The sequence below is a fragment of the Leuciscus leuciscus genome, assembly GCF_965113295.1.
Source record: "Leuciscus leuciscus genome assembly, chromosome: 6".
In the NCBI taxonomy this organism is placed as follows: Eukaryota; Metazoa; Chordata; class Actinopteri; order Cypriniformes; family Leuciscidae; genus Leuciscus; species Leuciscus leuciscus.
The window spans coordinates 29,683,097-29,710,852 of record NC_138730.1 but is presented as its reverse complement, the minus strand read 5'-3'; the positions used below and the strand labels follow the sequence as shown (position 1 = coordinate 29,710,852).

General features: G+C 36.5%; 1 protein-coding gene and 1 long non-coding RNA gene across 2 annotated transcripts; one reads left to right on the top strand and one right to left on the bottom strand.

The window, feature by feature from the left end:
* The first annotated feature begins 20 nt into the window (after positions 1–20).
* Positions 21–20,044, top strand: fam49ba (family with sequence similarity 49 member Ba). Its single transcript, XM_082172709.1, has 11 exons — positions 21–176; positions 9,878–9,967; positions 12,457–12,578; positions 12,721–12,826; positions 14,214–14,350; positions 16,587–16,664; positions 17,446–17,562; positions 17,817–17,896; positions 18,029–18,155; positions 19,411–19,481; positions 19,626–20,044. Exons 2-11 carry the CDS (start codon positions 9,895–9,897, stop codon positions 19,690–19,692), a joined length of 978 nt encoding a protein of 325 aa, XP_082028835.1. The 5' UTR covers positions 21–176; positions 9,878–9,894; the 3' UTR covers positions 19,693–20,044.
* On the bottom strand, positions 19,807–23,531 carry LOC309500906. Its single transcript, XR_014206730.1, has 2 exons — positions 21,501–23,531; positions 19,807–20,909 (listed from the first exon to the last, which is right to left on the bottom strand). It is a non-coding gene; the product is annotated as an uncharacterized lncRNA (long non-coding RNA).
* Positions 23,532–27,756: the final 4,225 nt, after the last annotated feature.

The following is a 27,756-nucleotide window of genomic DNA, read 5'->3' as shown; positions in this document are numbered from 1 at the left end:
CCTCTTCAGCGCTCCCATAGTCTAGTCGAGCACAACCTGCGCGTCAAACCCAACACTTCTGATTGGCCAATCCGGAAAATGTAGACACACGCCACATCTTCACAATGATCCGCTGAGCAGGGTGTTCTTCAGCGTTTCCCTATATTTACTTTTCACTGAATTGACTGGAAATTGAGGTAAGAATCATGGATTAAGATGCATTACCTTTCCACTATGCAACCTGACACCAGGCGCGAGAGAACGTTTGTTTCCTTCAGCGCTCAGGTGAGATGAGAGGCTACAAAAGACAACCTGAGTGTACAAATCACTCAAACCAAACTCAAAGAAAGATCAATCATAGGCCTACTTTAAATTCAAGTTTAAAGATTTTAAATGAATCATATCAAGCTTCTACATTACTTTACTAAGTATGTTGGGAAACAAAGCGTTTGATCACTTTTAATTTCACTTGACTTGACGTGTGTATTCTTTGTAATGGACGGTGATTACAGATATGGTTTTGAATTTTGTGCCTGTATTGTGTTTTACGTGTATTGTGCGTATTTGTCTGCTGCTGAAAAGAGAAAAAAAGAGTGAATTTTATGATACCGAGACTATTCTTGTGAACAAAAGCAATGGTGCGAGTTTTCAGACTTCCTCTGTGTTCAAATAGATCATGCCACTTCCTGATTTTGTTTATTCAAAACACGCATTTCAACTCACAGTAAGTTCCTACATTTTCACTGTCATACAGGTCCAAATCTAGATTATTCGATGTACGGATAACCATTTATTTTGCAATTGCGTATGGCTGATTATTATAACAATTATTAGTCCTTGTAACGGTCAATAATAAAAATGTTAATATGACAATTGCGCGGTTCATTCAAAGTATAACCAATAAAAAGGGTTCCCACTCTTTTAGGCCAATAAATTCCCATAACTTTACATGACCTTTCTAGATATTTGTGACTTTACATGTTTTACTAAGCAAGCTATAGGCTACAAAAACAAACAAAAAATCTAGTTGATGTAATAATTTAGTAGATAGGCCAATAATTGTTTTAACCCCCCTTTCTCTTTTACAGGTAGGCTACATGTTCACATAGGTAACTTATCTATTTAATGTATTGTTTAGATAGAGGTTAAGCATAGGCTACATTTATTTTTATTCATTATTCGTTATTATTGTGTCACAAGCAAAGATTATTAAAAGACATTTCTGGATATTGGTCATCAGACACTAAACATAATAATCAGTGAAGGGATACACCGATATAATTTTTTTTTTAGATACGATAACCGATAATTTGTTATATTTGAAAGCAGATAACCAATATAATGGCCGATAAATAAAAATCAAATTTGATCAAATTGTTGAGAGCCTGATTACAAAAACAAACGTCTTACTATTAAAAGCCATGTCCCAAGCACACAATTATAATGTTCTCATTTAAATTTGATGTAACCCATGACAGACTTGCTCTGCTCATGTTGCACTTAACTGTATTTTCCTTTTTTGAAGTGATTCTAATCATATTTTAAGCAGGTCAAAACCATCATGGCGGACAGTGCGCATTGGTGTGTCTCAGCTGAAGGAAACAATCCATTATTTATCAGCTTTAATATATCGGCCAAATTTTCTTATCGGGCCGATAACAATAACATTAAAAAGGAACATATACGATCGGCCAATACCGATATGGTGGCCGATATATCGTGCATCCCTAAATTAGTGTAATTAAAAAAACAAAAACAATAGTGGACATTCACTTTATTTTAGAGCAGAGCATTACTAGAAACATTATATATTATTAACTATAAAAATGTTTCATAGGGACCCTTAATAAATCCACAGAAACTACTTCTTACATATAAGCAAATTCTTTTTTGTTTGTTTGTTGTTCATGTGTGAATCCATTAGCTTGTTTGTTCAATGTCATTGTCCTCCTCCATGGGAAGTGTTTGTGATGTGCAAGGCCACAGGTTTTAATTAAAAACATGAACTATAAATACTGACACAGCAGCAATGGTTCAAATTCCAGAGCAGTGGTCGGCATTAAAACACCAAGACGTGCAGATGTCCAGACTAGGTTATGGCAGATAATTACGACTGTATAAACTATATTGCATATATTAACATGTGTTACATGTTTTAAGTGAATATTTAAACTTGGCATATATTCCCCCAGGTCGACAGTCAAGGCTTAAGCTAGTCTCAGACTAAAATGCATGTTTGAGCTGTCTTAACTGAAAGCCATTTGCACTGGCAAATCTTAAAATATGTCACTGCCCATTGTTGTGTCTCAAGATGCACACCAGTAATGTTTTTTTGTAAGGCACGTTTATAAAAGCTACTTAAATGCCCTAATTGAACTAAGGCCCGCCTAACCCTGGCTTAGTCTAAGTACTATCTGTGAAACCGAGCCATTATGTGTTATGTAAAAGGGGAAAAGATCAAAAACGTGTTCGTTCATTGTAATTATTAACTAAAGGCTAATACTGATGGACTGCTTAAACAGCAGTGTTGCCACCTGCACATCTCTAATCACTGTAAGATGCTGATCTGCTCTCTGCAAACGGCTACTTTGTGATGCTATTGTGCTGTGAGATGTCGTGCTGTGATTGGTCTTCTGGAATTAGCGGAGCATTCCTGTACTGCAGGGTTCGTGCAGTGGCACTTTACATGCCCTTAGGGCATGTGTGACTATCTGAAGCAGTACATGCAGAAACTGTATGTTAAATAATGTGTTGAGTGTTTGCATATTTCTATGTTTACAGTGAGCTTGTACTATCTTGTGAGCTTATATACTAACTAGCTTTCAGTTTGAGATGTAGCCTATTGTGAAGGAGGTTGCCCTTTTTGAATGTTGGTTCAGTTTCCTGGTTATGCTTTGTGGTAGGACAGGCTCGCTTTATCTGTCTTCACAGTCAAACAAATCAACAACAAGTTGACACCTTTTTGTGGTCGAACTCTCTTTAAAAATGCTTCAGCACATTTTTGCATTGTACCGTAATGGCTGCACCAAATACATTCACATGGCCAGCTTATTTTCATTGCTGTCCTAAGATGAAAAAAAGCTAGAAGTAAATATATCTTGTTCTTTTCAGTTTCAAGTATTATTTGGAATTTCAACTTTATTTCTCACAGGATCACATTTGAAATGGTATCCGTTCCCTCAGGTCGTGCTGTGGTAAAAGTGCAAAAATGATCTTTAGATATTGTCTAAGAACAACAGCATGCGTATTTTTCAGCAGTATATGCGCAAAAAAATAAAAAAAGCACAGGAGAGAACAGAAACACCTGTGCTGTCATGCCTAAGGAAGCGTGTTCTTACAGGCCTGATAGCTGCGGCTCACATTAGGTTTCTCGTGTTCCTGCCTGTGGCATTTTTCCATGCTGCTTGTTTTTTCTTTTTCTTTTTTTTGGAAGAGGTATAGAGAAGTGAATCCAGCATTTCAGTAGCATGCAGAAGTTATGTTAGTGAGCGCAAGAAAGCATTTAAGAGAGCAAGAAGTTGTTCATGATGGCATGTTTGACCTTCTTAACTATGGATTTATGTATTTATTTTTGAATGTTTTTTTAATGGTTTGTTTCAGTTTTGTCTTTCCATAGTCAAATAGTGTCAATTTCATGAATCTTGGATTCAATTTGAAATTGTCCCTTCTATATTGTTAAAGGGGTGGTTGATTATGATTTTGCTTTTTTAACTTTAGTTAGTGTGTAATGTTGCTGTTTGAGCATAAACAACATCTGCAAAGTTACAACGCTCAAAGTTCAAAGCAAAGGGAGATATTTTATTTTACAGAAATCGCTTTTTAAGGACTACAACAAACGACTGATAGGGACTACACAAGCTTCCTCCCGGGTTAGTGACATCATGAACCCTAAAATGTACATAAACCCCGCCCCCGGGAACACTCAACAAAGGGGGTGCAGGTTGATGGTCACCACCTCAAAGAGCATGCACAGAGTCCAAATTAAAACAATTCCTCATCGTAAGTACACATTGATGGCCTAAGACACGAAACGAGCGGTTTGTGTGAGAAAACGAACAGTATTTATATCGTTTTTACCTCTTGTACACAGCCACGTCCAAGTGATCTGAGAGCGCGGGCGGGTATAGATATATACACTAGATGTCGCCTTGGCTACGGTTTCGTTCCAATGAACTGCAGTAGCCAAGGCGACTTCTATTGTATATATCTATACCCGCCCGCGCTCTCAGATCACTTGGACGTGGCTGTGTACAAGAGGTAAAAACGATATAAATACTGTTCGTTTTCTCACACAAACCGCTCGTTTCGTGTCTTAGGCCATCAATGTGTACTTACGATGGGGAATTGTTTAATTTGGACGACGGGGAATTGTTTTAATTTGGACTCTGTGCATGCTCTTTGAGGTGGTGACCATCGACCTGCATTATGACTGACAGACAAGAACGGTTTGACCTAAAAATATCAAAATTGAAACTACTGCGGAAAAAAAGACACCTACATCTTGGATGCCCTTGAGGTAAGCTAAAACATACCAAAATGTCATTTCAAAGTGAACTATCCCTTTAACTCTACATAAATTCATCAACTAACCATTCAGAAACGTCCTGTTGCATTCTACATATTGTCACTTCTTCTTTAGTTTGTCATCATTGTCCAACTCCTGTTTGAACATAAAAGACAGAATGGTATCTGACATTTTAGTGCGTGTCTGCAAGCTGCTAAGGACATGAGCTGTTGTAGCTCCGCCCTCCCTCATTTGCATTTAAAGGGACAAGCACAAAACAACGCGTTTTTGCTCACACTCAAAAGGGACAATTTTAACATATAAAAAATTATCTGTGGGGTATTTTGAGCTAAAACTTCACATACACACTCTGGGGACATCAGAGACTTATTTTACATCTTGTAAAAAGGGGCATTATACCACCCCTTTAAACTAAACTGACCCGATCATGACCCATAAACATCCTAACAGTGAAGGTAGTCGGTCTTGCATGTGAGAATGATGTTGTGCAATCAACATTATGCAGCAAACTGTCCCTCATCTTAGTTCAGGAGGAACATATACATAACAAGCAAATGATACACAGAGTTTCAATCTATCTTGAAGATTTAACCGAATTAAGGATACATATCTGTATCATACATTATTCCCTACATGAATTTTCTGATTCACCAACATAATCTCATAGCAATTCATTACTATTTCAGGTTTTGGCAAATTGGTGTCTAATTCGTATTCGTACAATCTGCTAACACCCCACTGATGGTTATGCTTAGGGTTGGGGTTAGAGGTGGGACTTTATGCTTACTTTTTTCTTCATACATTTTTGTCTGACTCACAAACTTGCCACCTCGTAAATAGTTAAGTTTTCTCATGAGATCAGGTGGGAGTCATCCTGGAGTTGACAAGGGATTGCAACTGCCTTCCCCTGTGAGATTTAATGCTAAATGTAATCTATAAATCTAAATAGTAAATGTGCAAAATAACCTGAAGCTGAAAACTCAGTGTAAGTGCAAAAATTCACAACAAACTTACTATGGCTGGCAGTTGAGAATTCATTGTTTCTGCATCAGTGTCACTTAATGCTGCTTTGGTGGTTTTCTTTAAACCAGAGGTGTCAAAGTATCATTTCTGCATCTTATTATCACCCCTAAAGAGGGGGAAGGCACTCGCAAAAAAAAAAAAAAAGGATGTTCATAAAATGCTTGGTCTGGTCAGAGCCTTGGCTTAGTGGTTTTTATTTATATATAACATATTTGATCAAAAAAATGTTGACATGGTTCATTTGTTTATAACGTCAATAAAATGGCGCAAAAAGTCATTTCTTGATCCTGCTAAAAAGGAAAAATTTTAGGTTTAGACAACATGAATTGTGAAGTTGTATTAAAAGAGAACTTAAAATTTAAATCAACATTTTAAGTTGTGATGATAGCTAATTGCACCAATAATTTTTACAGTAGTGGCTAAACAATTTAAGGTAATCTAATACAAGTATGAAGTCTATAAACATTTAAAATTCAAGGCTTTTTAAACTTTTTCCAAAACTTTTGTACGAGGATTTAAGCCAGCATTTAAAGTTTTGACAAATATTCCTTTTGAAATTGAAAATTACAGTGTATTTCTTTGAATTTGAATTCCTTTTCCTTATATTCAAATTGCAATGCATCCTGAATTCAGTTTAAGTTCAGTAATTCATTAAGAATTTACAGTGCATTCTCAATTGAAAATGGTGCATAACCCTGAATTAAAGTCAGCAGGGTGACAAAACCTGTCATAGCTACGAATGTCCACCAGGAGGCAATAAAACCCTTCAATTTCTAGTGTCTGTACACAGATACTGTAACCTTCCTATTATGAAGTAGATATGAAATGAAAGAATTTCTGTAGCTTTTTCAAGGTCAAATCAGCTTGACACATATCTTAATCCCATTTTTAAAGTGAAAACAATATCATGTGTTGGGTCATATTAGCTTTACATTAAAAGGTCGTCATGAGTGTAGTGGATGTGAAAATTCTCTCTGTCGGTTCATTGACACCTCTGTGTGTTTCAGAATGATGGGGAATGATGTGTCTCTCACATCCATGATTCAACATGGGTTTCATTTTTAGGTTCATGTAAAGTTCAGCTGTGCTCCCAACACAAGTTAATCAGAGATTTTGAACAGCTGTAGATCTAAATAACATCATCTGCTCTACAGAAATATGGGGCAATAACAGAAAAATCACCCAAAAATATTGTCATAAATATTGTTTCATTCACAGATTCTTAAGAAATGTCATAGCTTATATACCAAACGTTTATTTGATCAAATCTGGGTGTCCTGTGGTATTTCGAGGGTCTAAATGAAGGGTGCAGATGTCAGAATTTCCATCATGCGGCGGAAGGAGTGATCGCTATTTTTCTCTGACTCATGCCTGACGCTTCCCAGGCCCGTTACAGCTGGCCAGCCATGCATGCTTGTGTCCATGTGTAGACTATCTGTCTGTCTGTCTGTCTGTCTGTCCAGCACACGTGCCTGTGTCTCTCTTTCCCTCCTGATGGGAAATCAAGCTCTGGCGGTGGGCTGACACCTAATCAGAGCACAGTGCCTTTCTGAACAAATAATGGAAAAGTTTTTACTATTGATATAGTATTAATAATATTATATAATATTATCATTTATATATTATAATATTGTATCATTATTTATAATAAAATATATAATTTATAATTTCAATAATACACACACACACACACACACACACACACAGAAATAGAATTATGTATTTATTATCATCCTAATAAGTGACAGAAATGACGACTGTTAGTGTAAATAATTTAATTTGAAATTTGTATTTTATGTGTGTGTTGTGTGTGTGAGAAATTCAATATATTTAATCATAAATATAATGATTATATTTTCTATATGTATTTTCTATATAATTCATATACAATATATCACAAATATATATTTATTATTATTATCTATTTATTTATTATCATTATAATAAGTGACGGTAATAAAGATAGTGTTAGTGTTATAAATTTCATGTGCTATTTATATTAATATAATATATAATTAAATTCGAAAACTATAAATAATTTAATAATTAACAGAATATTGAATTGTATTTTATATATATATATATATATATATATATATATATATATAACATCATATTACATTTATTATTATCACAATAAGTGTTATTAATAATTAAGTTGATTGAATGTAATGTAATTAAGGTAATAATGAAAGGGACAGACTCTGTGTGGCCAAAGGCGTGCGTGTGTATGAGTGTTAGCCGTGTCTGCCGAGGGCAACCTGCAGCGTATCTGCCCATGTCTTTCTATGCCAGGGTTAATGTTAACCCAGTGTGACGTGGCACGGCTGGAATCTGGGTCAAGAGGAGCGCTATCTGTGCTCTCTGCACTGCCGCAGCAGACCGCCTCAGACTGCAGAGCCTCCCCTCACCCACGTGACTTCCTCCCCACTCTCTGTCGTATAAAGAGGGAGAGGGGAGGAGACGGGCGGGGTCATATTCTTCTCTGGTGATAGTAGTAGTAGTAGAGGCAAAAGCACGTGGAGGCAAATGCTGCCGAATGCTGCAGTGGGAGGAAACAGCCCACACCTATAAAACTCTCTCTCTCTCTCTCTCTCTCTCTCTCTCTCTCTCTCTCTCTCTCTCTCTCTCTCTCTCTCTCTCTCTCTCTCTCTCTCTCTCTCTCTCTCTCTCTCTCTCTCTCTCTCTCTCTCTCTCGCTCTCTCCCTCTCAGACCAGCAAAAACTGAGATAGCTACACATTCTTCTAATAGGATTTGGGATTTTACTCCTCCTCACTGAGATCATCACCTAATTTAAATTTGGAAGTATATGATTGTATTTCGCCCCACTTCAGATGTAGGCCTACTAATTTACTGTTTACCTACCTCTTTAAAAAAAAAAAAAAAGTGCTCTTATTAATGCTGTTCAAATTAATTTTGTAAATAGTTTTGGTAATGTTGGTAATGAAATAATTTCATTCATGATTTATAAATTAAAATGTAACCATGAATTATTATACATTATGATATGATCATTAATTAATTTCATCTAGCATTTTTTAAAAGCTTTCCTAGAACTCTACACCCTAATACCCTTCTTATAGTAAAAAGGTTTTGCTTTAATAGTTTGTTGAACTTGAATGTATCTTATGCAGAACTTAATTAAATGACATTTGTAAACATTTAAGAAAGCTTGCGAGGTTTACTTTATCAAACTGTTCCCCTTTTGTGTCCAAATTAGTTTTTGAGTCACGTGTCTCTTTTCCTAGTGCCGCACTCATGATTAATTCATTCAAGTTCTTTTTAAGTCCTGTCGAGTACTCCTGTGCTCCGCTCCTATTGGCTGTCGGCACATTTTGTGTTGAAAAATATTTTAGGCTCCATGGAAACAGCAGAATGTTCGGTCTCTCCCTCCTTAGCCAATAGGATTGCAGGTTGTGTATGTTGTAGTCAAATGAGTAACCTCAGTTTAGATGGAACCATCCCTCCCCAATCTGAGGGGTGTAAAGCTGACAGAGGGGGGCTTAGGAGGTTCAAGACACCAGTGCTTATTTAGTCCCTTTGGTTGCTTAAATCCAAAATGGCATGTGAATACGAGTATGCCAAGATATAAAGACAGCACACCCCCGCTCACACTGCAGCGTGCGCTGTAGGTCAGTGAGACACTCTAGAAACCCATTTACCTATTTTCAAGGCAGTTCCTTTAGAGGGAAAGAAAAGTCCTTCAAAGAAATAAACAAAGTTTCCTTTCGGTTTGAAAACAAACTGTCCTTGGGCTTTGAATGTGTTGACATGCTGTTTAACTCTGAGGTCTTGAGGATCCTCTGATGTTATTTAATCTGTTATGCTTGCTCAGTGACTCCTGCGCTGATGAATAAGAATGAGAGTGCGCTCTTTTCAGGGAACATATGAGTCTTACAATGATTTAGTCCTGAGCTCAAAGGGAGGGGTACTTCGGAGTGTCAATTTTGGACTATAGAGACCCTTTGACTGCTAGAGGGCGACATGATCCTGCAGTAGGATCCACCCATGCGTGCTGCAGTCTTACTGCAATCTCAGCGGCTTGTGTCCTTTCACCTGCAGGAACTGGGGTGTGTGTTCAGGAGGGGAATGCAGCAGCATTTGGGTCTCCCCCCTGATTTCTGCACTGCCCCGAGCAGATGTTCCCTGTCACGCTCACATGTGTGTGGCCAGATGTTGCTGTCGAAAGCACAGGTGTCACGGTTCTTGAGTCAACCTGAATGTGTTCTTGTATTTGAAGGCAAATAAAATGGTGTATACACCTTGATTGACATTCAAAGTGCCACGAGCAAAAATTGTCATACAGAAAGTGGTTTTGCGTCACTTTTCCTTTTCTCCTTGTCTTTTAGGTGTCTGACAGGTCGGGATGGGGAATCTGATCAAGGTTCTCACGCGGGATATTGAGAACAATACAGGGAACTTTTTCCTGGACTTTGAAAGTAAGTGAATATACCGTCACAAGTAGGGCTGCACGATATATCGTTTTAGCATCGATGTCTCTATGTGTGCATCCGCTGTTGTCACATCACAGGATGTGTGACGTCAATGATAGGGATTGTGTTTGATACGTATGGACCAGGCACCACGGTTCGAAATGCACGTGATTCTGGGATTAATTGCAAAGTTTAACTATCATAGAGCACAAGTTTATCATTTACAGGTGTTTTAGGTCCTGTCAGTTTAAACATTAAAGCTATTTTAAACCATTTGAGCACTAGAAGGCGTGAAAGAGAACTTGCGCTCTGTTTTCTATGTTCTTCATTAATGTTATCAAACAACAAAATACAAAAAGAAAATCACTTTTGTAGCATTAACAAATATGAATTATATTTAATTTATACAGTAATATGAATAATGTGAATATGCAGTGTTATTTTACATTTGATTATTCAATTTCTGTACCTTAATGCTGTTAGACTTGCCTGAAAAACATAAAGCACTGTTTATTAAATTTGAACCTTTGTTCTATTGTATTTATTTACAGTATGCTTGTAAATTATTTATTATTTGCTCAGCAGATTCACTCCCTACAAAATCACCCCAATCATTCTAGAATGATTCATTCTTTCCAAATAGAGCTATTCAAGACATCTGGTTTAACTGTTATCATATTGCAATATATATCACAGAAAGACAAAATATCGCAATGTCAGTTTTTTCAAATATCGTGCAGCCCTAGTCAAAAGTTACAACCTGTATATTACCATATTACCTGAAGTCAAGGGCTGGGCGATAAATCATACACTGACAATATATTCACAGTGATTTTGCTGGTATAAAATTAAACAAACTGTCAATATTGTAATAACAATAATTGCTATTATAAATAAGTATTAATATATAATGTTATAAAAAAAAAATAAAAAAATATATATATATATATATATATACATATACAGGTGCTGGTCATAAAATTAGAATATCATCAAAAAGTTGATTTACTTCAAGAATTCAACTTAACAGGTGAAACTAATATATAGACTCATTAGATGCAAAGTGAGATATTTCAAGCCTTTATTTGTTATAATTTTGTTGATTATGGCTTACAGCTTATGAAACCCACGAAATCAAAATCCCAGAAAATTAGAATATTACATGAAATCACACAGTAATTACACAGTGATACCATGGTCATTGAACCAGGTTTTGGTTCTTTTGGCAGTTGTGGGCAGGTGCAAATCCTGCTGGAAAAGGAAGGAAGCATGAAGTGCTCTGAAAATGTCCTGGTAGACGGCTGCGTTGACTCTGGATTTAATAAAGCACAGTGGACCAAAGTCCTCTTTTCTGATGAGAGCAAACTTTGCATCTCATTTGGAAACCAAGGTCCCAGAGTCTGGAGGAAGAATGGAGAGGCACACAATCCAAGATGCTTGAAGTCCAGTGTGAAGTTTCCACAGTCTGTGTTGGTTTGGGGAGCCATGTCATCGGCTGGTGTTGGTCCACTGTGCTGTCCACTCAACGCAGCCGTCTACCAGGACATTTTCAGAGCACTTCATGCTTCCTTCATTTTCCAAAAGGATTTGCACCTGCCCACACTGCCAAAAAAACCTGGTTCAATGACCATGGTATTACTGTGTAATTACTGTGTGATTTGATTTCATGTAATATTCTAATTTTCTGGGATTTTGATTTCGTGGTTTTTGGTTTTGGTTCTGTAAGCCATAATCATCAAAATTATAACAAATAAAGGCTTGAAATATCTCACTTTGCATGTAATGAGTCTATATAATATATTAGTTTCACCTGTTAAGTTGAATTCTTGAAATAAATCAACTTTATATATATATATATATATATATATATATATATATATATATATATATATATATTTATGTATATATTTATGTATGTGTATGTATGTATGAGTTCAGATGCAAAAGCCTCTGTTGGATCATTTTTATCAAGCTTGTATATTTAAGTTCAGTCATTTCACTTAAATGACAATTAATAGGTAATTTGCATTGCCATTTAAGTGAAATTACTGAACTTAAATATACGAGCTTGATAAAAATGTTCATTCTAGAAGAAAATTTCAGATGGCACTTAGAGGCTTTTGCATCTGAACTCACACATATACATACATACATTTTATATATAAATTATTTATAATAAATATTAATTATATATATATATATATATATATGTGTGTGTGTATATATATATATATATATATATATATATATAATATATTTGTTATAAATAATTAATTAGTATTTAATTATTATAATGATTAATAATAATAATGGATTAATAATTATTAATATTACTAGTTACTATTAACTATTGCTATTTGCTTATTACCATAACTGTCGATAATATTTATATTAAAAATAAAATATATTTTAAAATAATTACTATAACGAATTAATATAATAATAATGACGATTGGAGTTCCAGCCGCGATTCTGAGCTGATCTCTCCTCTGTAGATGCCAAGCCCACAGAAGCCGAGAGGAGAGTATGGGAGGAGGTCAACGGGGTGCTAGCAGAGGCGGTGATTGTACTACAGGACCTGCAGTCATACAGCGGAGCAGGTGAAGCCATCAGACAGGCGAGTACATCTAGAGTGCACTGCAGATCCTTCTGACATCGGCCTGTGCTGTGTTGCTTTTCATGACACAAACTCCTTTTATTTCTGTTGTCAGCAATGTCGTCCCCAGCTGTGTTTAAGTGTGCGCGTGTTGTCTCCTCAGGCCATACAGCATCCCAGTGATGAGCGTGTGCAGGAAGGAGCGTGGGCCGCCGTTGTCCCGCTGGTTGGCAAACTAAAGAAGTTTTATGAGTTCTCACTTAAACTGGGTATGTCATTTTTTTTCTCTTTTCTTTAATATGCACAGCACACAAAACTATATATATAATAACACGTACAGCTATTTTTACCTAGAGGCACAGGTGATAAATGAGAGGTCATTTTTAATGTGCCACCATTCCTCACAGGTGTATGGTCCACTGACCCATTTACCATGTACTGTAGGATTTGCATCTGCTTTGGAGTGTTTCGATTTTCAGTGAGACTTGATTCATCAGTATGATCAAACATGTACCAGTGCACACGCCAGCAGCCGACATTAGTGAGATTATATAAGCCCAGGCATTAAACTGTCCTTACTGTTACATCAGCTCATATGCTCCTTCACAAGCCTTTCTTAATTAGAGAAAATCACCTACTGTCATGTAGCTATTCGTAAGTAATAAAATAAAAATGTGGATTGTGTGATATAATTAAGCAATGTCACGTGAGCAAGACTGATGTTGTACAGAATATGAGCAGTCTGTGGGCTCGTACCCACAGCTGAATCACAGCTACATTAACTGCTGAATATGTTTTTGAGTTCTAAAAGATTTTAATAGTCTTGTGAAATTTCTGTTCCGACTCAACGCATGTTCCCAGGGAACGAGCCGTAAACAGAGCAGCAGTGCGTCACAATTGGATTATCATGCTCTTTGGTCAAGGCCAGTTTCTTTCACCACATCTAGCAAAAACACAGCTCTCCTCATCTCTGACAGTATACACCCCACATCTACTGTATCAGTGACAAATTCATTATCCTGGAAAGAAATGCATTCTCTTCAAAAGTTTGGGGTTGATGAGATTTTATTTAAAAGAAGTCTCTTATGTTCACCAAGACTGTATTTGATCAGAAATGCAGTAAAAACGGTAATATTGTGAAATACTATTACAATTTAAAATTGCTGAGTCCTTAAAGAGATGGTGAAAAAGGAGAGTAAAAAATTAGATGAGAAGAAAAAGAATATTTCAATGCTTTAGCGAGATGGCACAAATGTTTCGCAAGTGAACGCAACTCATCTGGAAATTTTGAGTATTACACGCCACTGATGTATTATACAGAAATATTTTGTTTTATAATCTTGTATGTCTCAAAGCATCTGCCATGCTCCTTGAATAAATGTGGTTGCTTTCACTTTTTGAGCTGTCTGTCTGTGGGTTTGAGTGATTCAGATGGAGGGTCTGTTGTTTAGAAATAGGTCATGACATAATTAAACATGACATAGCCCTTAATCAAACATTAACTCCAGCCAATGGCAGTGCTCTCTGGAGGTGAGGCTCTGGTGAAACATCAAAAGGCAGACTGGTCTTGTTCAAATTTTGGAGACCATAACCCAGTATGCATACCTATATTCAGCATGAAGAACTAGCAGTTTGTTTCTTCTGTGTCTCTTGTAGAAGACTCTCTTCAGGGCCTGCTGGAGTTCCTCACGAGCTCACGCTGTAGCCCAACTCAGCATCTGGAGCAGGAGCAGGCGCTCGCACGGCAGTTTGCTGAGATTTTGCATTTCACCCTGCGCTTCGATGAGCTGAAGGTAACCAGGCAACCTCTGGTCACAGCCACTCTGCACTTTTCTTCCAATCTAATCCTTCATGGAATTATCTCTTACTAACCTGGTTCGGAAAACGACTGCGAAATCACAACAATTAGGTGTAATAAGAGGATGTGCAGCAAAGGTGTAAGGAGCAAAGACCCTCTTTATTGAAACTCCTATCGAAACATCCTGCCTCTTCTCAGCCCCCTAAAATCTGCAGTTAGCTGACCATTAGAAATCTGTAAATTATATTTATATGTATTCATTTATTAGACTTACAAATGAGAAACATAACAAGCAGTGATTATGAAATCTCTCTTCAAACTGCAGCATTTAAAATGGATCAAACGGAAATAGCAACAAATGTTTTTCTTCCATATTATGACATACATCCAATTGCAACGGATTACCGAAAAGCAAAAAATGATCTAAATGTGAGCTTACAGTCGACTGTGTGGCCCTGTTTACACCCGGTATGCTTTTATCAATCAGATCACAAGTGAACAACACTGAATACAGGTGTAAACTGGGTCTATAACGTTTTGAGCTTGTCCACTTTCGACTACTTCCGGAGTTAAGGTCCTTGCACACTCCGGGGTCCGAAATTCTTATCCGAAATTTGCACACGTTAAAAAATGAATACGACCTCACGTAGTGTCAATCACGTTTACACACTGCCTCCAAAATTTTTAGTCCATCATAAAAAAATTGGATCGGGTTTGATATCCTGCGTTTTTTTAGCAAGCATTTTAAGTGTTTTGACAATTCAGAGCCACCGAATGACGAAAACAAAAAGCGCATATGAAAATTTCGGACTCAGTGTGCAAGGACCTTTAGTCAAAAACGCATTAGACCGGATTGCTTTCGTAGTGTCGACGTTCATGTGTTTGAATGGGTTTGAACAGCCGCAACGGAAGTAACGACAAATGTTTTCTTCAGTACTGTGAAGTACATACGAGTGTAACGGATGGTTCTCAGAAGCGGAAGTCTTCATAGTTGGGTAAACTTCTGTAGTGGTGAACGGGAGACAACAGCAAATACAATTTTTGTATTCCCATTTGCTCCAATAGCAAAAGAAAAATAATCAATTTCCACCACTTTTCAAAAGAGGGGAAAAAATAGAAAGATTGATTACAACATTCAAAAGAGAGAAAGATGTCAAATTTTTCCTCACTCCGTCTGCCATAGTATTAGAAACACCTTGGCAGCAGTGTAAATTTTTGTTTTTGTATAAAACATTTTTTGTAATAAAACTACAAATAACACAAAGTATAGTGTAATAAAATTATATTACCTTTTTAAAAATGAAAATATGAAAAACTTTACTAGATTTACGATGTTGATAACTATGGAAACGCATCTTTCGATGATTATTCCATGATTTTCGAGTCTTTGAAAAGGGTCCAATATTTATTAAGAAAAAGGGTGGAGAGACTTGGTTCTATGCATCGGTTGTTGATTGGCATGAATGAATACATGCTTTCAAGGCCAGGGTTTAAGTGGACTAAATGATTGTAGAATCTGACATACGTCAGCCGAGAAGTCTGTCGTTTTCTCCGGAAGATCGAGTTATGACACTTTGATTAAACATTACATGGTCAATTTTTCTTTTTTTCTTCTTTTTTTTAACAAAAATAAAACATGCACGGATGACCATTCGCAAAATCTATAACGTGCATTTCGGGTGAATTTCCATTTCATGCCAACTGTTATGTTAAAGTTATGTTAAAGTATCATACCGTAAAGCTGCTTTGTTTTTTGAACCACAAAAATCCCCTCAGTTTTCTACTATATCACACATAATCCGATTGCTATAGAGAACGTGTATGACAGAATTGATTTGCAAGCCACTGAATTTTGTATCCAATTAGTTAACTTAATTTGCACGTAAGTGATTCAACTAATTAGTTGAACTATTGGAACAGAAAGTCCAGTTGCAACCAATGACTCATATTAATAAAAACCCATGTGCAGTTGCTTTCAAAGGTGCCAAAGAGAATCTGTTATTCTAGATTATTGAACTGATGAAGTCTGTCACCAGACCCAGCGGTGAATGAAATGGCCATATGCTTATTGGATTTTGAAATTGTTCACTTGCATTCATACATTCACAGTAAAATGAAAAATGAAAAATGCATGAATGCGATGTTTACATGTTTCCCATTCCCATATTCAGCAGAAATACAATTTTTAGCTGCCAGTTCTGCATTTAAATGCTCATCTGCTCTCTCGCCAGATGACCAACCCCGCCATCCAGAATGACTTCAGCTACTACAGAAGGACCTTAAGCCGCATGCGTATCATCAACCAAACAGTGAGTAAACCTGCTCTGTATGGAAATATGCCTCATTATCAGGCGACTTATGTTTTAGTAATACCCTGTTCCCCCGTGTCCCAGGGGTTAATGGGAGCTCTTCTGTTCTCTAATGGTCTGGATCATTAGATGGCAGAGCGGCACAAGATCCTGACTCAGGGGAACACGAGATATCGCATTCATCTCGTTCTTTCCATCTTTTCCTGGTTTTTATTTTGTCTGTCTTCCTCCCGCATGCCCGCTTTTATCTTTTAGCTGACACAAGGCTTCAGTGCGTTTGGTTGACGTTGAGATGGTAACGTGCGCTAACGACTTGAGTCTCATTAAGCGTGTGCTGTATCATCAGGGAGCGGCTCAGCAGGGTTTGACACAGAGGATCGTTGACCTTGCCTCGCCAATTAAAAGCACTCTCTGTGAGGAATAATTACGACAGCCGCTTTCATCTCATGAAACATGAGCTCGGCTGTGGAAGAGCACGTATTAGGAATTCTGGACATGTCTGCAGTCTGTGGATTTAAGCAGGATTTACATTCAGTTTTTAGCATACAGTAATGAATGAAATGTTTCAAGTCAGCTAAAATGCTTTTTCAGCACACCAGAATGCCCAATTTCCACATCCATTTCCATGATTAACTACTTAAGTAAAGCTGACCAAGGAAAAGCGCATCCATAACCTCCAAAAAGCCCATTGCCTTAACTGACCCCTTTAGTTTAAATCTTCAAAAGTATGGATTTTTCACATTTAGATGCTGAAAAAAACCCATGTGTGTTCTTTCTGCAGGCAGAAGAGCATAATGAGGTTGACAACGAACTGGCCAATCGCATGTCTCTCTTCTACGCCAATGCCACGCCCATGCTGAAAACGTTAAGCGATGCCACAACTAAATTTGTATCAAAGGTAGGTGGTTGTAAAACTGTTGAAGTTTGATTTTAACATGCCTTACACAACCACTCAAATGGATGTAAACCAAATAGACAAACAAGTCCAGATGCTCATGAATAAATTCTACTTGATTAGTCTCAGAAAATGCATAATATACTTCAGTAACACATCTATACAAGAATGTTTCTCATTCACTTTCACTTACAAATCACTGTTTTCTCATTACAAACCAGCATAACCAACACATTTTGCTCTCTCTATCTGATCAGCATACAGAACTACCCGTAGAGAACACAACAGATTGCCTGAGTACGATGGCAAGTGTGTGTAAAGTCATGTTAGAGACACCGTAAGTTAAAACAATTCTGTTTAATCGTGCTTTTGTTTCTTCTGTAGCAGGTTGTAACTTTGTAATTCATCCTCTGTGTGTGTGTGTGTGTGTGTGTGTGTGTGTGTGTGTGTGTGTGTGTGTAATGATCAGGGAGTACCGCACCCGTTTTGCCAGTGAGGACACAGTGTTATTCTGTCTGCGCGTGATGGTGGGGGTGATCATCCTATACGACTATGTCCATCCAGCTGGAGCTTTCGTAAAATCCTCCAAAATCGATGTATGATTTTAGTCAAATTTGTTTCATTTAAATATATTAATTGAATTATGCTGATTAATTTATTACGTCCAATTTTTTAAATCTGATTTTATATTTGTATATAGTTTAATTGGGGTTGTCAGTTTAACACATAATGTTAAACATGTTAAAAATATTAGTACTTTCTCATTAAATGCAAAATGTATTAACTAACATTAACTAACCATGAGCATTACAATTGTTTCAGTATTTATTAATATTTGTTGCCATTAGTTAATAAAAATACAACTGTTCATTGTTTGTTCATGTTAGTTCACAGTGCAATAACTAATATTAAAGGGATAGTTCACTTTGAAATTAAATTTTGGTATGTTTTAGCTTACCTCAAGGGCATCCAAGACGTAGGTGTCTTTTTTTCCGCAGTAGTTTCAATTTTGATATTTTTAGGTCAAACCGTTCTTGTCTGTCAGTCATATAATGCAGGTCGATGGTCACTGTCTCAAAGAGCATGCACAGAGTCCAAATTAAAACAATTCCCCATCGTTCAAATTAAAACAATTCCCCATCGTTCAAATTAAACAATTCCCCATCGTAAGTACACATTGATGGCCTAAGACACGAAACGAGCGGTTTGTGTGAGAAAACGAACAGTATTTATATAGTTTTTACCTCTTGTACACAGCCACGTCCAAGTGATCTGAGAGCGCGGGCGGGTATAGATATATACACTAGATGTCGCCTTGGCTACGGTTTCGTTCCAATGAACTGCAGTAGCCAAGGCGACATCTAGTGTATATACCTATACCCGCCCACTCTGTGCATGCTCTTTGAGGCGGTGACCATCGACCTGCATTATATGACTGACAGACAAGAACGGTTTGACCTAAAAATATCAAAATTGAAACTACTGCGGAAAAAAAGACACCTACATCTTGGATGCCCTTGAGGTAAGCTAAAACATACCAAAATTTTATTTCAAAGTGAACTATCCCTTTAACATATACAACTTTTGATTTTAATAATGTATTAGTAAATGTTGAAATGAACATTAGCTAAGATAAAAAAAAAATGCTATAGAAGTATTGTTCATTCTTATATTATTTAACACGGACAAACCTTATTGTAAATTGTTACCAACTAAATTAATGTGCTAAATAGAGCACCCTAATTAAAAGTAAACTATATACAAATAATGTTATTGTATGTATTGTATTGTATTGTATTGTATTGTATTGTAATGTACATAATGTTATTGTCTGTTTTTTTTATGATACAGATGAAAGGATGCATTAAGGTTCTGCGATATCAGCCGCCCAACAGTGTGGAGGGGCTTCTCAATGCCCTCAGGTCTGTGAGCTTTACTCTTTAAAAAAAACAACAACATTATAACATTACACAAGTGTTGATGGACATCCATATAAGTCTTTGATTCTGCTGAAAACATTGATACGATTTTAAATGTATTTAAATGTTCTCTCTTGACTCTCACAGGTATACAACAAAACATTTGAACGATGAGACTACCTCCAAGCAAATCAAAAACATGTTACAAGCTTGACTGTGTCTGCCAAAAGTATAACCTCTCAAATACATTGGATGAGACGCTTCAGCAGTTTGAGTAATACGATGAGAATAGCCATGTATCTTGTGGCAGCTACTGTTATCAGTCTAATTTTACTGTTGTAGTTTTTTTGTTTGTTTACTTTTACTGTTATTGACTTAAAGTCATGCGTGGCCTTTAGATTTCAAACACGCTTCTTTGTTGTGTGGCCGTCCAACAAAGATGAGCTTGGTTCAATCCCTTCCTTCCTGAGTGCCGAGACATTTTGCTTTTTTTAACGACATAATTTACTGTGATTTTTATTAACATGACTCTTTTGAACTGAATAAAGCTATTTTAACCAAATGAACTGTGAATGCCTGACAGCAGGGCTCCTTTGAAACGGGACATTGAAATCACACTGTACTCTCACCACTTTACAACGTACAAAATAATTCGCTCTAAACCCACATCCTTTTGTCCAACAGAGTTCAGGATTATTCATCTCCCCTGACAGTGTCTACTCCAGCACGTCATTATATAATAACATCCATTCCAGACTTTATTCCTGTTTTTTTTTTCTTTATCGTTTGAGAAAATGTGGTTAACATTCAGCCCTTGTTATGAGTAAGCATCTCTTACTTTCTCCCAAAACCAGAAATTCCAGGCTGTCCATTCGGTCAGCTGACTCAGCTGGATTAATCAGAATGAAGGAGGAGAATGAGATTCCCACATCATCCAGCCCAGGAAGTGGGAGTTTGTTTAATAGAAGTATGAGTCATACATTCCCTGCTCTAACAATCTGCGGAGTATTTGATATTGCCCCCTCTGGGAACGCGCTCCATCTGCACGGGATACCCCTCCCAGTTTGTATTACTATCCTATCTGTGACCTCTGCCGTGTTTTTCTCTCACTCATGGACTCGCGCACATGGTTTCCTCCTGTTTGTCTGGCTGCTCAGCGTGTGTCATCAACAGGCTCATCATTTCCCCACTGCGGAGTGTGTGATTCTTGCCCCCGCTGTCCTCTCTCCTAGTCGGAAGCACACTGTTTTTTTAAATGGCTTTCCTGATGAGCTTGGACACTTTTCCCAGGAGGCTGGTGTGGGGCCAAATCCTTGTCTATTCACTCCTGCTTCTGTGTGTTCTGTGAGAAGGGCAACGTCTGATGACTTCCTGCCAATAACACTGCGTGTGCGACCCATAATTCCAGAGCGCTACCTCACCGTATGGGCGCTGTAATGTAGAGAAAACACCATATGTTCATTAGATTTCCCACTGCAGCCTAAAGTCTGTCTTCACAACAAGTAAAGTAACCAAAGACAAGCACATAAAGACAAAGAACAGTACTGTAAATGCTAGTTTAAGAGGTCACATGATACGATGGTTTTGATAAATGCACATCCGTAGGATTTATCTAACTTCTGGACCTTGTGCTTAACCTGCTAACTTGCACCCACTTATCTGTCAACACTTAATAAAACTGAACTGAATCAGAACTTAAATGACACTGACAATAATGAAGATAGCTTGTCGACACCTTTTTTTTTTTCAATATAAGGAAATGAACTGTTATATTAATAATCAAGTGCATGTAAAAGTAGTAAAGTTGTAAAAAAAAAAAAGTAATATACAGTAAAACTTTTAATCCATTATTTTATTTTCTAAAATAATACAATAAATATAATACAAGTAAATCAATCAATAATAATTTATTAATAATTATTATAACAATGTAATACAACAAAAAGTTTATATTAAAAATGAATAATAATAACTATTAAGATTATTTCCCATTAAACATTTCTAATGTCTAAGGTTTCTGACCTTAAATGGGCAAAAGAGGGTGAAACTGAGGAATGTTTGACCTCTGAGATTCATTCTGGATCGTATTACATGTAGAAGTGAAACATTCTAATGTTGGAACTGAAATGGAAAAATGATGCTGGAAACTAATGCCGCTGTAATTTTTGGACTGAGTGAGTCAATCGGATTGAAGAACACGAGGACTGCTGGATTTGGTGTGTACACTCCTACATCCTGTTATCGGAAGCATTCTTTTTGGACTTACAGTACAGGCCAAAAGTTTGGACACATTACTATTTTTAATGTTTTTGAAAGAAGTTTCTTCTGCTCATCAAGCCTGCATTTATTTGATCAAAAATACAGATTTTTTAAAAATATTGTGATATATTATTACAATTTAAAATAATTGGTTTTCAATTTATTATATTTTAAATGATCATTTATTTCTGTGATGCAAAGCTGAATTTTCAGGATCATTACTCCAGTCTATCACATTATCCTTTAGAAATCATTCTAATATGATGATTCATTATCAAAGTTGGAAACAGTTCTGCTGCTTAATATTTTTTCATAACCTGTGATACTTTTTTAGGATACTTTTGATGAATAAAAAGTAAAAAAAAAAAAAAAAAAAAAAAAAAAGCAAATGTTTTAAAAATAGAAATCTTTTGTAACAACAATATACACTACTGGTCAGTAATTTGGGGTCAGTAATTTTTTTTCTTTCTTTTTTTGAAATAAATCAATACTTTTATTCAGCAAGGACATGTGTAAAATTGATCAAAAGTGATAGTAAAGAAGATTTATATTATTAGAAAATATTTTTTTATTTTGAATAAATGCCGTTCTTTTTAACCTTTTATTCATCAAATATATTAGATTTCTAAAGGATCATGTGATAGACTGGATGTCACATGTGACACTGAAGACTGGAGTAATGATCCTGAAAATTCAGCTTTGCATCACAGAAATACATGATAATTTAAAGTATAATAAATTGAAAACCAATTATTTTAAATTGTAATAATATATCACAATATGACTTTTTTTTCTGTATTTTTGATCAAATAAATTCAGGCTTGATGAGCAGAAGAAACTTCTTTCAAAAACATTAAAAGTAGTAATGTGTCCAAACTTTTGGACTGTACAGTATCTCTGCTGTGCAGAGACAGTAACAAAGTACATTACTTGAGTACTGTACTTAAGTACTCTTTTTGAGTATCTGTACTTTACTTGAGTATTATGTTTTCTGGAAACTTTTTACTTTAACTTCAACTATTTGAAAGACAAATACGTACTTTTTACTCCACTACATTTCTGTCAAGGTTCTTGCGTAGAAAGTAGTAACGTCAGTCGGGGGGTGATTTTAGTTGCAGGGGTTGCATTTTGGTTGAAAATGAAAGTCAGATTGACATCAGAACCCAACGTTGGTTTGAAGTCGTTCTGACGTCCGACTGATGTTGGTTTCTGATGTCAACCCGTTTTTCATTTTCAACCGCAATACAACGTCTGTCCAATGTTGGAGATTATCGCAAATCTGACATTGGATTCTAAAATCAACCTGATTTTCATTTTCATCGTTGGGTTTGGTCTTCTAAATGTGAATTTTGTCATTGTTTTGGAGCACTCTAGCTTATGGATAACAGTAAGGCTAACATAATATTAAAAGCCAAAAAACCTTAAATAGGGCACTATTTGAGGGAACAGCCATTTGGGTGTCCGAAACCATTGTGGACATTATTGAGTGCACTTATTCAATCTCACATTCAATCCCACTACTGGAATTGTCGTCTAGAAATACATTTGATATTGATATGAGGGTAGGTCAGGCATAGATTCAGAGGCACAAGGTACTGTAAGTTAGACTGGGTAAACCCAGCCCGATCTGCCAGCGATTTGATTTCGCCCTGCAGATTGAGCTTGGTCTGGTGACAGCCAGACTAACTGTAAGTATTAATACATACAACAATAATACAACAATGCATTGACATTTACTGTTTTGATAGTTAAGTACTTTTAAAAACGAGTACTTCCATACTTTTACTTAAGTAAAAATCGGTCTTTACAACTACTACTTGGAGTAATATTTGACCAGTAGTATTTGTACTTTCACTCAAGTAAGGAAGTTGTGTCCACGTCTGCTGCTGTGACCCTGCGGCTGTATCGCACATTCTGACATGTTCTATTATTTTCCTGTGGTGTGTATGTGTATTTGTGCCTGTACTGATTCTCATTGGGGAACAGATGACATTAATAAGTGCAGCCTTGAATCTGCAGATGGCAGCAGTAACTTGTGAAACAGTGTAAATCCATATGGTGACCCAACATACAGATGATGACAGAGGAAGAACCCCATAAGAATTATCTTGGAATACACCAGATCAGTGGTTCCCAAACCTGTCCTGGAGTACTCCCAACACCACACGTTTTCTTTTTTTCTCCCTAATCAAACACACCTGATTCAACTCATCAGCTCATTATCACATGGGTTAATGAGCTGATGAGTTGAATCAGGTGTGTTTGATTAGGGAGAAAAAGAAAACGTGCAGTGTTGGGGGTACTCCAGGACAGGTTTGGGAACCACTGCACCAGATTAAAACAAAACCATTCCTATCTTAAGCTTACAGATCTGATCTTGGACTCAATGTCTCACTCATGTATCATCTGATTCAACAGGTCTGTCTGTTTTAATGAACTGTTGAGCGCAGCAGATGCTATCAATGTTAACAGAAAGCCCCCTTAGCGTGGAAAGACCACTTACAAGGAGCGCTTCCTGATGGGACGTCCGCTCTTATGTCTCTGAGGTCCACTCAAAGACATTTTCAGCAGCAAGAAAAAAGGGCCACACAAGAAAAGAGAAAAAACAGAAGTGGTAAGGAAAATGTGAAAGGTTGCCTTGGTTGTGATCAGGTAGATGGAATCTTAAGTTTTTCTGCAATTTATTCTCTGATTTTGAGGTAAAATGAAAAATACAAAATAGATTTAAAATGGTTAAATAAAAGTGTGGATGAAAGTACTAGACCCTGTATGAAGTCAGCTAATCTGATCCCACAAGAATATAAAAACCTTTTGATTTAGCCCTATTTTTTCTGTATTTGGAAATCAACACCTGAAAGCATAATCGAATTAGCTGGGATAAACTGGGTGTTAAAAAATGATAAGGTCAGAATTCTCATTTTTGGGTCAGCTGTCTCTTTAAGGGAGCTGTTCAGAGATCCCCCTGAACTGCACCATGGGTGGGATCGGGCTGCAAGACAGTGGCAGAGGTCCAGCTGTCGTTGTGTAATCGTATTACTGTAATTAGCTAGTGTACTCCCTAATCCACTTCAGTCAAAACACTGGCCTGTGTCTGACTCGCGTCTCACAGTCATCAATTACCAACAGACAGGCAGATTCTCTTCTGCAGCAGCGCTAGTTCATGAATGCTGTGTTTGTGGATTCATCTAAGGGTTAATTCAAAGTTTAGGTCCATGTACCACGCTATTTTCGTCTGCCAATTTAAATGACTCTTTGGTTGTACATACAAGCATACGACAGCTAATGTGACTCCATGAATATTGTAGAAGCTGTGGATATATTTCCAATAGTTTGACTGGGTGATACATAAATTATGTGGGGTGTATAATAGACAAATTAAAAGGAGGAACACAAATAAATCAAATCCTTGCCTTTTCTAATAGAAAAGTTTCAAAATTGCAGAAATTGCAAAATTTCTATGCAATCGGTGGGTATTTAACTGAAGGTGTGTCAAAGTTCCCTGAGGTTAGAGTTTATGTGTGAGGCCTGCAGGTGGAGCAGCAGCACTAGCTTAAGCACTATCTATAGGTAAAGCCTATAGATGTCAGACACTATAAATGTATGGCTTGGGTTTTGTGATAATGGATTCTCAGAGAGGCAAACTCAATCAGCCAAATAATCTAAAGGACAAACTCTGCCCTTGTGAGGAAAGATGTGGTAAAATCACTGGGTGTCTAATCTTATATCAAGTCTCTGTCATGATCAATGATCAATCATCTCCAATGATTTCACATTAAATGACCTAGTCGGAAATTCTTTTTTCACTTGTCTTCAAGAAGGGGGTTGGATAAAACTGATGCTGAGTTTTGATTGCACAGCAATTTCTATTTTTGCTTATAGATCAAAATAAATGAGAGCCATTTATCTTTATCTCATCTGTCCATCAAATCTAACCTGATTTGCATCTTCGTATCTTTTGTCAATAAAAATGCCTGAAGTAATGTTCACTTTTATGTTGTGTATATTACAAAAAATATATAATTAATTAAATATGTAAATTATTTACAGTAAAGTTTGTTTTTAAATTAAATTAATATTTATTTATTTTTAGCAAGGATGCATTAAACTAATCAAAAGTGACAGTAAATACATGATGTTACAATGTAATCCTGAAAAAAGTATATCAGTTTCCACTGTGAAAAATATTAAGCAGCACAACTGTTTTTAACATTGATGATAAAATGAAATGTTTCTTGAGCATCAAATCAGCATATTAAAAGGATTTCTGAAGGATCATGTGGCAGTATATTATAAAATATATTTAATGAGAAAACAGTTATTTTAAAATGTAATATTCACAACAATCCTGTTTTTTCTGTATTTAAATTCTTGTAAAAGCTGCTAAGAAATTGTGTTGTAAAAAACAAACAAACAAAATGTGTGTGGTGAAATATCTTCATTTCACTTTATGTATTCAGCAACAGTCTGCTACGAACGATTTAACTTTGAATAACTAGACAAACAATAGTTCCCCTCTGAGCAACGCTCTGCCATGTGGGTAGCCCTTGTGTCAACAAACAGCCTCATTACCTCTAATATGATTTCCTCTGGTATTTCTCTCTTTCTTTCCTTTATTTGCTCACTCAAAGATGGGGGGCAAAGTGCAAAAGACATTTGGAGACTAGCGATTACAGTTCAATCCTGGAAGTTTTCATTGTTGTCAGTGACTGGCCTGGCTCCATGCCCCTGCTCTCTGGATCAACTCTTGCTGTCTGTAAAAACCACAGAGGTGCAAACAGCTCTTTCTCACCTTCTGTTCTCCACCTTCACGCAGGCCTCAGCATCAGTCCAACAAACTAAAACGACTGCTGAGATGTGTGAGTATCTCACCCTCATGTTGCTCAAAACCTGAGGCTCTTTTTCATCCAGTTATCCCTGATCTTTATCCACTCTCATTATATGCTTAGACATTCTTCTAAATATCTTCTTTTGCGCTCCATGGAAGAAAGAAGTCATACAGGTTTGAAATAACATGAGGGTGAGTAAATTATGACAGAGTTTACATTGTATATATTGGGTACTCTATCCCATTAAGATGAACCAGCATACTCAAACTTTTTATATTTTTTACAGCAAAGGTGGGAAATAAAATGCGGGTTCCTCACACATACCCTTAATCTCATATCAAATCAGACAGCCTGGATTCTTGATGTTATTTTCACAACATTACCAGTGCTGTGTCGGTATGACTCTTTATTTCTGGTATGTTATAGAAATGATTAAGCTCTTAGTTTTCTTAACAGTAATTTATTTTCAACCCAGCCCAATTCCAATTCATGCCCAACTTCAACCCTGCCTTTAAATATTAACCTGAGTCTTTGATTAATTAACTTTGCTGATAAATTTGAGATTAGGTGGGCTTTTCTGCAAGTGTTTCTTCTTCCTTTCAACAGTGCACTCTTTAAAATAAAGGTTCTTTATTAGCATACATGGTTCCATGAACATCCATGGAACCTTTAAATTCCACAAAAGGTTCTTTCTTTTTTTTAAATGTTCTTCATACTAAGATTTTTTTTTTTCTTTTAAGAACTCTTCACTGAATGGTTCTTTGGGGAACCCAAAGATGGTTCTTCTGTGGCATTGCTGTGAAATGACTCTTTATTTAACTTAACGTTAACAGTATGTATCGATCCTGAAATATATGAATCGGTTCCAAAACTATCAAATTCAATAATTTTTCGGGACTTATTGTGCTTAAATGGGGAAATACATAGACAACTGTGTCAAAATGCCATCTTGCCAAGTATTCATGTAAATACAGTCAGTTTTGGAACGTAAATAGTTGAGAGAAAACGCATGTTGTGTAACAGTATATTGGATCTGTACAGCTCTTAAAGTGACAGCAGCCTAATAAAGCAGCAGCCTGTCTTTTTTTTGTCAATTTAGTGCAACGATTCAAATAAAGTCTCCCTGTTCTGTGTGAAAGCTATAACAACCAAATTACGCAAATGTAAAAAACATTATGAGATAATAACAACAA